This window comes from Mandrillus leucophaeus, unplaced genomic scaffold (genome assembly GCF_000951045.1).
Source record: "Mandrillus leucophaeus isolate KB7577 unplaced genomic scaffold, Mleu.le_1.0 Scaffold763, whole genome shotgun sequence".
Taxonomy (NCBI): Eukaryota; Metazoa; Chordata; class Mammalia; order Primates; family Cercopithecidae; genus Mandrillus; species Mandrillus leucophaeus.
The window spans coordinates 1,574,994-1,587,592 of record NW_012108286.1 but is presented as its reverse complement, the minus strand read 5'-3'; the positions used below and the strand labels follow the sequence as shown (position 1 = coordinate 1,587,592).

The 12,599-nt window shown below is 37.2% G+C and overlaps 1 protein-coding gene across 3 annotated transcripts in view; it reads left to right on the top strand.

The window, feature by feature from the left end:
- LANCL1 (LanC lantibiotic synthetase component C-like 1 (bacterial)) overlaps positions 1–12,599 on the top strand; it is a 48,647-nt gene that overhangs the window by 13,233 nt on the left and 22,815 nt on the right. For all 3 annotated transcript variants that reach the window (XM_011966546.1, XM_011966547.1, XM_011966548.1), the window contains one exon: positions 7,943–8,150. In XM_011966546.1, the coding sequence (XP_011821936.1) occupies positions 7,943–8,150 (208 nt within the window). The remainder of the gene's footprint in view (positions 1–7,942; positions 8,151–12,599) is intronic.

Genomic DNA, 12,599 nt, shown 5'->3' with positions numbered 1-12,599 from the left:
AAAAAAAAAAAAAAAAAAAAAAAAAAAACCTTTATGGCCAGAATACCATTCATAATCCTCATTTCACAGATGAGAAAAATGAAGCAAAGCAAGGCTGAGTACTTCATTCAAGGTTATACAGCTAGTGACAATGCTAGGGTTCAACCCAAACAAGCCTGGCTCTTGAGTCCTGCTCTTTACCGTGTGAGCATGTGTGCATGTGTGTGTTTACTCTCAGCCTCTACATATGAGTTTATTCTGTACACTTTATAAGTGAAGAAGGTTTACTCACAAACTATAAGATGGAGTAGTTTGAACAATGACAACATGATACTCATGCCATACAAACTTCATAGAAATGGCTAATGACTAGTCAGATTTAAGTGTTTTAGTAAAAGAAGAGTCAGAGTAAGCCCTGATAAAGCGTGAAGGAAATTTGGTAAGAAGGAAACAAGGCTTATTAGGCAAGAGTAATTACTATTGAAAAAGTTATTTAGAATTGAACATAAAATAAACCCTGAGAAGACTTATGGGCATTTGCAGCTAGAAAAATGAAAAACTCTCCAGTGTTTTTCTATAGAAGGTGTTTTTTCCCTTCCTAATCTTGTATTAATATATTCAGCATGGTTTCAGGATAGAAAATTAATTGGGCCAAGACAGAAGCTTTTCCTCATAATTGCTTGTTTTTGAAAAGGCTTAAAGATCTTCTCAAGTGAATTATCATCCATAGTCTGAAATCAATTGGTAGCTCTTGCAGCTGTTAATAAGTGATATTTTGAACGAACAGCCTCAGTTCTTTTCACCAAAATTCTCTTTTGTAAAATTTAGTACATGGGAGTGTAATGCATCATGATATTGATGTATGACATATGTCTGCAATAAGCATCGAGTTGTTCATTTTTAGCCTTAATCTTTTCCCAGTAGACTTACAGGAACTATGTATTCACGGCTTGTGTAGCAGGGGACACATTTTAGTTATTTAGGAACCCCATTAAGAGTTGTTATATATGACTGTACACATAGCAGCAGACAGTACAGAAAAATAGCATGACTGGAGGCCCCTTAAGATCAAATCCACTGGTCAGCTACTGAGTGGTTCTCAGTGGTGTCCAGAGATCGCTGGGGACTCACCAGAGAACATAATGCTACCTGCCATGGAGCTGGTCTGAGTTTTGATCCAGGTAGACTGTAGGTGCTAGGGGGGAGAACATTCTAAAGTGCTTTATAAAATGGAAACCACAAAACACTGGTAAGGAATTGTTATTATAAAGGATTAAATGAGCAGATAAAGTGTTCTTGTGTTAGAAATAAACATTTGATCAAAAGTATTGCTTCCCTTGCAGATAACATAGTAGAAAAGTTAAGTAAACCCAAGGGATGGCTGATATCACTGCTGTCTTTGAGAGACAGTGAGGGAAAATGCTAGCCCTTACTTCATTTTTTCCCACTCTTAACTATGATGATTCTTAGGGGAAAGGATGATCAGCTCACACTTAAAAAAAAAAAAAAATACAGGACTCTAGGGACTTGAGTTCTGAAAGACATGACCCAGTCTTCTGTAACCGACTCACAAAGTTAATGAGGCTAAAATTGGCATGTATTTCCTCTTTTCAAATATTAAATAACCTTTTAAACAAGAGGATATGTAGCATAATCCCTAGAGTAATATTAACTTGCACTCTAAATGCAAGTCATTATAGTGTTTCAAGATGCTGTTCCTCTGATCTACCAAATGTATGGCCTTTGAGCTGCAGTTTTAGCATGTGAGTGTTAGTTACTGCTGACACCAGACTTACTTGAAAGGAGTCACTCTGGCCAGGTGTCTTCTCTTTGCAGTTTGATCTCTTTGTAAGTAGCTCTTCATCAGAGCCAGCATTTCAGTGTTTAATCTGAGCCCTGACCAAGTGTCCTTCACCTTCATTAGATGCACCTGTCCCACCCAGCCAGCGCTGTTAGGACAAGTAGAAAGAGCCACGGGCGTGGATTTACGCTGGTTAGAGCACTTCACAATGGCCACTAGATAAATGAATGCAGTTGTAGAGTTTAGACACCACCAGTGGGCTTGAGTGAAGCAGAGTAGGATGAGAGTGTGACACAGATCAGAAAAAAAAAAAAAAAAAAAGGTAGGAAGGAAAGAAGACCTATCTAACAATCTGACTTTTACAGCCAACACCAAGAAGGCTGTGTTTGTCATTTTCATTCCAATAACAGCAGCACTTAGCACAGTGCCCAATTCATAGTTGGTGGGCTGCAGGGCACTGCGGGGAGGAAAAGCGAACAATGTTTCCCTGTTTTTTTTGTTTTTTTTTTTCATCTCTTTTTCTATTGGACAGTCAGCTCTGAAATAAAGAAGAAAAGAAACACATTTTCAGAGTACTTATTTGCCCTCCTTATTCTCTTTTTTACTCATTTGTTTGGGGCAATATTATTAAATTAAAGGTGTGGAGTCATGACTAGTTTCCTCCCCAGATGACCTGTTAAAGCACTGGAGTGTTTGAAAGCCACAGCCCACGATGCTCCACTTTAGTCGGACAGCTGGGCAGATGTCCTACTCTGGATTGTTTACGGTTCAGGCATGGGGAGAGTGCTGTGCACAGTAACAACAATGCTCTAAAGACAAATGTGATTTTGTTAAGGAATGGAAATGCGCATGGTCAACATTCAGCACAACATTGAGAAACAATTACAAAAGAACATACTAGAAATTATCAACCTGATATAGAAAGACAGGTGGTCATACTTGCAGAGAATACTTTCACTTCTTATTTTTTCATAAATCTGAAGAAAAGAAAACATAATAATTGATGAGCTGTTAAAGTTTCAAGTAGGGAAAAATGTATTTGAACTTAGATTGGAACACCCAAGTGCCCCTCCTTTAGGAAGTTCCTGTCTCCCTATCATTCTAAACTAATGTGTATTAGTTAAGCACCTCTGATGAGCCTTGTAGATCCAAAGTCTGAACATGATTTTCCCTGCCAGAGTACATGAAAGGAGTCTCTAAATGCCCTTGAACTGCACGAAAATGCGTTGCAGGGCTGAAGTACCATGGCACAAAGCTTTTTACATCACTGTAAGCTGGCCATAAAACAAATGAAAAATGTTGAGGAATAATCTGTAGAATGCAAAATCGCAGAAAAGTATTTTGAGAGATATATCTGTGGAGATTTTTATCTCCATATGCATTTGAGACACAGCAAGGTCTTGATTGGTCAAAATGAATAGGACTAATGATCCCTCAGAAATTCAAAGGCTTACTATTAATTACTTCTCAACAGCTGGCTGTATTTATAGTACTACTTGGCATAAGTTGCTGAGTAAGGAAATTGCAGATTTAGAAGTATCCCTAAATAATGTACCCTCCCATCCCAGGGTAGTAGCTACAGGAAAAAAAAAAAAAGAAAAGAAAAATCTAGTTCACAGCTTTCATACTGAAGCCAGGACTGTTTCCTATTACAACAGAATTTTATTTGGTCCTCACAGCATGGTTTTTTTTTGTTTGTTTTTGTTATTGTTTTGTTTTAAATAGTTATCAACATTTCAAGACCAAGAAATTCTTAGGGTAAACTGAGAGACAGTGCCAGACTTCCCGAACTTCTTGTACAGAATGACATCTATTCCTGGTCTTCAGAGCAGTACTATCATTGGAATGTTCTGCAGTAATGGAAATGTTATTTCCATCACAACAGCCACTAGCCACATGTGGCTATTGAACATTCAAAATGTGGCTAGTGTGACTAAGATTGAGCTTTAAATTGTGTTTACTTTTAATTAACTTACATTTCTATAGACATTTATGGTTAGAGGGTATCATACTGGACACTGCACTTCTAGAGAAACCAGACAGGTTGCAGGAGTAGTAATTCAAAGTACTACACATCTGGATGTGTAGATTTTCTTCTATGTTTTTTTCTAGTTGTTTTACAATTTCTGGTCTTAAGTCTAAGTCTTTAGTCCATTTTAAGTTGACTTTTTTACATAGTGTGAAATGAGGTTCAAATTTCATTCTTGTGCATGTGGATATACAGAATATTCATACTTTACGACATTCAGTAACACCATTTATTAAGTATAAAATAATTCTAAACTCTCAATCAGTTTAGAGCAGATTTTTACAATTAAATTCAATCAAAATTTAAATCTCATTCAGTTTTTTCTGGTCTAGAAGAGAAGATGAAGGGAAGGAAGCATGTCGCCATTCTACTTTTTGCTTAGCAGACAGCACAAAAGGAAATGTAATGTGATATTCAAATTTAAGCCTAAGAATACACTTGGCTAAAATTGGCTTTTGTCACATTTTAAAGTAGATGCATATTCTGCGATAAAAAGATGAAAGAAAATGCTAAAAAGATGAAACTCCCTACCTCATTCTTTGTCAAAACTCAAACAATTTTGGCTGTTATGTTAGAAGTCAGGAGAAGTGTTTTTTCTCATTATATTAAGTGTCCTTCAGAGAATAGACTCATTTGGGGATGAATTTATTAATGGATACAGCTGTACTCTTTCCTCCCAAACATGATTCTCCAACAGAGGGGTTTGCCACCTCAGTGGATGGCACCATTGCCCATCTAGCTGTTGAAGTTACTCATCAGGAGGCATTTTGACGTCTCCTCCTCTGCGCATCTCCCACCAGGTTCTGCTGATTTTACTTTCTAGACAGGTATCTTTCCAGTTCATTCTGACAACATCCATGTTAACACCACCCACCCTGTGTCTCGCTCCTACTCCTGAAGCATCCTCCGAACTGCTCCTCCTGCATCCACTGTTCCATACACTCCCTTGCAAACCTCACAGTGCAGTTATGGTGAACTTTTAACAAATCTAAGTATATTCTTCCCATGCTTAAAATGGGTGCATTTCAAATGAAACTCCAAATCCTAACTGGCCTGCTAGACCCTGTGTAATCTAGCTTCTGCCTGCCTCTCTAGCTTTGAGAAGAGCTGTCTTTTTTAGGATTAGGGTTACCAGGACATGGCAATACAATACATCTAAAATAACAGTGGCTTTAACAAAACTGAAGTTTATTTTTCTCTTGTGTAAGTAGGCAATCCATGGACTGGTGTGGCAGCTTCACAGTCTGCCAGGATCTAGGTGGCTTTGATCTTTGAAACTCTACCACCCTCAGCACAGAGCTTCCAACTCACGGTCCTTAGGCCATGGCTGCTCTAGCTGCCCCATCACATCTGCATTCCAGCCAGGAAGAAAGTAGAAAAGGAAATAAATGGCCAGTGCCTTCCCTTTAAGAACATTTTCCCAAGTTGCCTCCACTACTCCCACTGCATCCTGTTGTTCAGAACTTCGCCACATAGCCATACCCAGCTATGAAGAAGATTGTTCTTAGCAGCCAGAAGAACATACCCAGCTAAAATCCAGGGCATTATTGTTGAGAGAAAGGTGAGATACATTTGGAAAACCACTTAGCAGTCTCCATCACAAGAGGTAACGCCTCATTTTCTAGAGTAGAATATGAGTCAGAAATGTCTGACATAGAAAAATTAATAGATAGCACATAAGCATATTGTTAGAAATAGAGAGATACTAGAGAAAATGGCTGAAACTGTTGAAAATGGTTGCCTCTGGAAGGCAGGAACACAGTGAACCAGAGGACTGGTGTTTTGCATATTGTCTTTCAGTGCTGTATAATTTTTTCCATGAAGAACATATATATTTTGGTAAACATTGCATTTGAGGGCATTTCTTAAGGCATTGACTGAAGCCAGGCCCACGAGTATGTATTAGGACTGGGTGATTTTTCCCTGCAAAGCCCCTGAAGTTGTGTTTTTATTTCCCACCTTGCCAACCATCCCCGAGTCTTTGGTATTTATTCAGAGGTGGTGGTATATGCATGGTTATTGTCAAGGGTTGAGGATCATAAAGATCAGGTTTAAGACATTTGGCCACAAGCAGTCCCCCCTTTTTTCTGTTATTAGGACACATTCTGTTGTTTTCTATTACATAAAATACTGATGAGGCAATAAATGTCTGTGACTTAATGCATTTTGTCTTACTTTCCTGACCTGGGTTGATTTATAATAAGCATGTGCAGGAAACTTTTTCTAATTGGCAGCAGCACTCACCACTTAAAGTCCTTTTCCTCTACGGATGTTCTGTGACAGGGAATGTAGACACAGTAAACTATCATCTGCAGAAGATTGCTTATCAAAATTCACAGAGCCAGAGGCCCACGAGAGGTAGGGGAGAACTGGAACATGAGGTTGTGGAATCCCAGAAACTAGAAAGATAATTCTTTGCCGATCAAAAAGAAAGTTTTAATCCAAATGTATTCTTGTGAGACTTGAGGAATGATTACCTGTTTTTCATGAGAAATACACCAAATCTTACAATTGCAAGCCTTAATAGGTTTTGTCTGTTAAATAGTTAAGCCAAGAGGAATTGTTACTAATGAGAGACAAAAGTCTGAAAGGAAAACAATCATTGGGCTTGTATTTAATCACTTTTTATTTTCTCAGATCTCCATCATGTCATTATCTGGCTTTGGTGCTTACGTAACTTAATTAGGAGAGTTCAGGCAGCAATGGGAATAGTAGGGCAAAATGAAAGGGTAACAGTTTAAATGGATCACCTGCAGATGCGTGATATGGATGGAGATAAAGCCTATTAAGGACCTAATTTTAGAAGAAGCTCTTGACATCAGTCATTTGTGAAAAGGGGATTTTTTTTTATTACCTACACACAAGGTTCTGTACACTTGTCTACAAACCTTAAGCATTAGTGCATCTGATCATCAGCTTCTGGGATTACTAACACCAAGCCACTTTGAAAGAGCAGTCAAGGTTATTAACTTTGGCAGGAAATGAAAATTTGGCCTTAATATACATGTGAAATTGAATTGTCTGTAGCACAAAGCTTTGGAGATTACCCATGCAAAATGAGAAAACTATCTAAATTTAAAATTGTCCTCAGTACAGTGGAAAGTAATTTTGCAGACAGCATTTTTACTGCATTGAAATCTGTGAAGAGATTGGCTCTATTAATTTAAATTTAAACAGAGGTTCTGTGTCTTCTAAAAATGGCAAATGAGATGGAAAATGTACTTTAAGGGAAAAAATGGGTTTCTGGAAATGCTGCAGGCAGGCAGGCTTCCTACTCCACATCTTTGAGTCTGCCCTGAGACCAGTTGGCTTCAGAGGGAAGGCTCTTTCCACTGTGACAGGCATTTGAAATCAGGACATGCAGACAGTGCCTCTATTACATATTTCAGGCTTCAAGAAGAGGGTAAGAAACTGATCAAGTAAAGCCCGAGGCAAAAGTCATTGGTGGCTTTTACATTACAGTTACCAAAGTAGGTGGGTCCTTGACAGAGAAAAAAATCAAGGGGTTGAATATTTTTTCTCAGCTATCAAATAACTTTCTTATAATCCCTGCCTGGAAGGATACTGGGGCAGGGGATTTGGTTACATTAACTACCTTTTCACTAAAAAACAAAAAAAAAACAAAAAAAAACAAAAAAAAAAAACCACACACACACTCACAAACCAAACTTTTACGTAAAGAGAAATTGAAGTTTTCATTCACTAGTCTTTGAGTTTCTTTAGTTCACGACAAACCATTTCTTATTAATTATTAGTGAATCGATTACATTTATTTGGAACCCTAGTTTAATGACACATCATTTCACCATCAAGAAGAATACATTAACACAATAACCAGAGTACAACAAAGATTAATAATAGGCTGTGTGTCTCTTTATTGGCCAAAGCCTTAGAGACCTTATGATTTAATAGAGTTGTCATAATGAGGAAACTGAGGACAAGTAGTTGGCTTATGCTGGTTTGTAGAGTTGCTTACTAATAGAGCTGAGCCTAGAATTAAAGTCACCCAAACTTTCAGATCATTAATATATTTGCTACAGGTTGTCAAGAATCACTGCTGAGTAGACACCATGCCAAAATAATAAAATAACTGCCTTTCCTCATTTTTACATTGCTTTCTTTTTGTTTTTCAGGTATTGCTGTGCTTTACTTACATCTTTATGATGTATTTGGGGACCCTGCCTACCTACAGTTAGCACATGGCTATGTCAAGCAAAGTCTGAACTGCTTAACCAAGCGTTCCATCACCTTCCTCTGCGGGGATGCAGGCCCCCTGGCAGTGGCTGCTGTGCTGTATCACAAGATGAACAATGAGAAGCAGGCAGAAGATTGCATCACACGGTAATCGTGTTTCTACATGAGGGTTATTTTCTAGACATCATTATGCATTAATTCTGCATATGTTAACAAAAGAACATTCTAGTGAGTTTACTTTTCTCTTAGATAAATCTCACTGCTGTCATTTGATCAATTCTCATATTATTCCTGTGTTGTAGTTAAGGAACAACGAATATAATCCCTATTTTATTGCAAGATATAAGACACTGTCATGTTCCAGATTAAACATCAGTTCAGTAATGTAAATGAGATCAAAAGCCTGAACATATGATTACTAATCCAAAGTGCTATCCAAGATCTGTAATTCAAGGAAATGCAGTTCAATTCCTACAGGTGGGCTGAGAGAGTCCTTCTAAGGGACCACAAACTGATTCAAAACGGCCTTTCTTAGAGGCAGTGACATGCACATCCTGATTTTCATTTTGGTATAAATTATGGTGGTCCACTAGAAGCTGGTGAATTATGAAGAATTATTAAATGTTTTTACTAATAGACTATAATTGTTGCCTTACCAGAGTTTACTAAGTACTCTTTCAGAGTTCTAAGAACCCTGGCTGCCATGCGACTCTGCATGCATTGCTCTTAGGCTCCCACTGCGCGTGCTAACACTCCAGCAACATTTTAACCAGTGACTGCCCCCGAGTTGACCATGGTGTTTGACTCCCACTATTCTTTCTTACAGATTACTGTTAGGATGGCATTACCATCACCGATTTAGTTTGTCTAGGATCCCTTGGCTAATCTTTACCCTGTTTGCTGGTGTATATTTCAACAACAGGCTTTTTGGACTTTTCAAGATGTGATAGTGCTATATTCAAAAAAGAAATGATTTATACCCCTATTGTTTAGGCATGTGTGTGTATATGCATATATCCCTTCTCTCCCAATCTTTTCCCATACAGTGATGTTTTCTTGTTGTAACTAACTTTTTCCACCGGAAATTGTAACAAAAAGAGGGGGTGGGAGTCTTTTGCTCCACCCATAATGATTTGGGAATCATTATATTGGATCATTTTCTGAATTGACATATACTTCAAAATACTTTTTTAAAATACACACCTATGCTACATTTCTTAGGGGCTAGACATTACATAGTATAACTTTAAAACACATTACTTAGTGCGTCTAGAGGAAAAAAACTGAACATTCCATTCCAGAGCTGAGAAGCTTTTAATATAAAACCTGTCACCAAGCTCGACCAAAATGAAAGATGAAACAAAACAGTGATTTCCCCCAAAGTTTAATTAAAGTGTGTTCCTTCCATAGTAGCTGACTTGCATAAGACTTGCCAATACAAAAACTGTTCCATACTCACCTAAATGTGAAACACAGAGACTACCTTTTAATTTTTTTTACATAGCTGATATTTAAAGCCATCAGCCAACAACTGCTTTAGAGGTCCACAAGATATTCTCATTCGGTGAATCACTGTTAAGTACCATCAAATCAAATTGTAGTGCTCCCAATATTCTATATATAATGCCAGCCTTTCCAATACGTGCAGCCAAATTTTAATAGTTTGCTGTGTGAGAAATGTTAATGTGTTCAATGAGACCAGGATTCATAGATTCAAACAGATGGGAATTTGTATCAAAGCACTAATTAAACAAAATTAAATATGTGTCTTTACCGGCTGCTTAGAGTCTTCTGCAGCTTATATACCTGAGGACAACACAGCAACTCTAGGGAGCACTTGCCAATCTTAACTCACCTATACAACCCTCTTCTTCATGAAATCTTGAGGGCCTATTCCTAACACACTCTTTGGGAAATGGCACAATATCAGTATTAGTGTATTAAAATTAAAACGCTCGTAAGAGTATGCTGAGATTTTTGTTTTTGGTGTATTGGTACTAAAGATGTTTTTGTCATTTACCTTTTTAAATTTTGACATTTCAACAGTATTTATAGCCAGTACGCTTGTTAAGGTTAAAAATATAGTGTGTGAATATAATAGGAAAATACACTATTTGTGGCTATAGCTTTGATTTTTTCAGATTTTTTATTTTATATAAAACAGAAAAAGAATGACTTGGAATGATTTGTAAGTTATGGACTTTGCTTTATCTTTTCAAAGGAAAAATCTAGAAATTTGACTTAATTTCAAGAAATCCAAAATTATTTCATATCAGTTTAGTAAACCTCCTTTAACTTTTTACTAAACTTTTCTCATTTTACAGATCTTTTGAGATCCCACACTCACATTCTCTGTGTACTGCCTTTGTTGTGCTTCATTGCCAACATCATGTTCTAGCTAGCTTGCTTTTTCTACATTTTCTTAATATAATATTCTTTCAAAATCATAATTTTTAAGTTTTAGAGACCAAACGGTCCTTTGAGATCATCAAAAGTCTAATCCTTAAATAAACTGAAATCCAAGGAAATCAGTGTTTCCCTGTAGTACATATTCTTAACCTTGGGCCTCTGAGAATCTTAGGGTTTCTGGAAGTGTATAAAACCTCCAAATTATATTCAGCAAGGAGAGAGCATTTGTGCTTTTCTTAAAGGGATCTATAACTCCCCAAAAGGAGGGTGTGTGTCTGTTTTCATCCCACCCACTTCTACATATCGGTGCCACAACATGAATAGAGTATGTGGCCTGTTCCCAATTAGATGGCTAACCTGACATATATAGTGCTTTGGGGCCAGTACTTAGAATGATGAAGCACGGTGGCTTTCCTGGTCCAGAAATGTATACCCTCCCTTCTTGTAGTGTGACAAGTCAGTAATGGACATCTTTTTTTTTTTTTTTTTTAAATAAGCAGAAAAGGGATTTAAAAATATTTATTGTGGTAAAATATACATAATATAAAATTTACAGTTTAACCATTTTTAAATGTACAATTCATTGGCATTAATTATATTCACAATGTTGTACAACCATCAGTACTATTTTCAAAAAATATTTTATGACTCCAACAGAAACTCTGTACCCATTAAAAAGTAATTCTCCATGCCCCCATACCCTCATCCCCTGGTAACCTATATTCTACTTTTTCTATGAATTTGCTTATTTTAGATATTTTATATAAGTGGAATTATACATTTGTTCTTTTGTGTCTGGCTTACTCCACTTAGCATAATGTTTTCAAGATTTATCTATGTTATAGAATGTATCAAAAATTAGTTCCTTTCAGTGACTAAGTAATACTCCATTGTATGTATACACCACATTTCTATTTTTTTAAAAGGCTATTTAGTAGGTTCTGGAGAAGGAAGCCTGGAGCCTATATAGCCAGTGTGGGGCTGTGAGTGCTTTGGGGGCTATGGAATTCCAGCTGCACTCCCTACTATATGATCTTGGGTAAATTACTCTAAACCTCAGTCTCTCATCTGTAAAATAGGAGATAATTTATGGAAATCACTTAGCATAAATTATAGCACCTAAACTAAAAATGTGATTATAAATGTTACCTATTATTTGGCTTGTAAAAATCATTGCTTATGCTTCTACTTTCTTTTTTTGTTATTAAACTTTAAATTCCGGGGTACATCTGTAGAACGTGCAGGTTTGTTTCACAGGCATACATGCGCCATGCTGGTTTGCTGCACCAATCAACCTGTCGTCTACATTAGGTATTTCTCCTAATGCTATCCCTCCCCTAGTACCCCACCCCGACAGGCCCCGGTTTATGATGTTCTTCTCCCTTTGTCCATGTGTTCTCATTGTTCAGCTCCCACTTATGAGTGAGAAGACATGGTGTTCGGTTTTCAGTTCTTGTGTAGTTTGCTGAGAATGATGGATTTTAGCTTCATCCATGTTCCTGCAAAGGACATGAACTCATCTTTTTTATGGCTGTATAGTATTCCATGGTGTATGTGTGCCACGTTTTCTTTATCGAATCTATCTTTGATGGACATTTGGGCTGGTTCCATGTCTTTGCTATTGTGAACAGTGTTGCAGTAAACATACATGTGCATTTGTCTTTATAGCAGAACAAGTTACAATCCTTTGGGTATATACCCAGTAATAGAATTGCTGGTCAAATGGTATTTCTGGTTCTGGATCCTTGAGAAATCGCCACACTGTCTTCCACAATGGTTGAACTAATTTACACTCCCACCAACAGTGTGAAAGCATTACTATTTCTCCACATCCTGTCCAGCATCTGTTGTTTCCTGACTTTTTAATGATCGCCATTCTAACTGGCATGAGATGGTATCGCATTGTGGTTTTGATTTGCATTTCTCTGATGACCAGTGATGAGCTTTTTTTCTTATGTTCGTTGGCCACATAAATGTCTTCCTTTGAAAAGTGTCTGTTCATATCCTTTGCCCACTTTTTGATGGAGTTATGTTTTTTTTTTCTTGTAAATTTGTAGATTCTGGATCTTAGCCCTTTGTCAGATGGATAGATTGCAAAAATTTTCTCCCATTCTGTAGGTTGTGTGTTCACTCTGATGATAGTTTCTTCTGCTGTGCAGAAGCTCTTTAGTTTAATTAGATCCCATT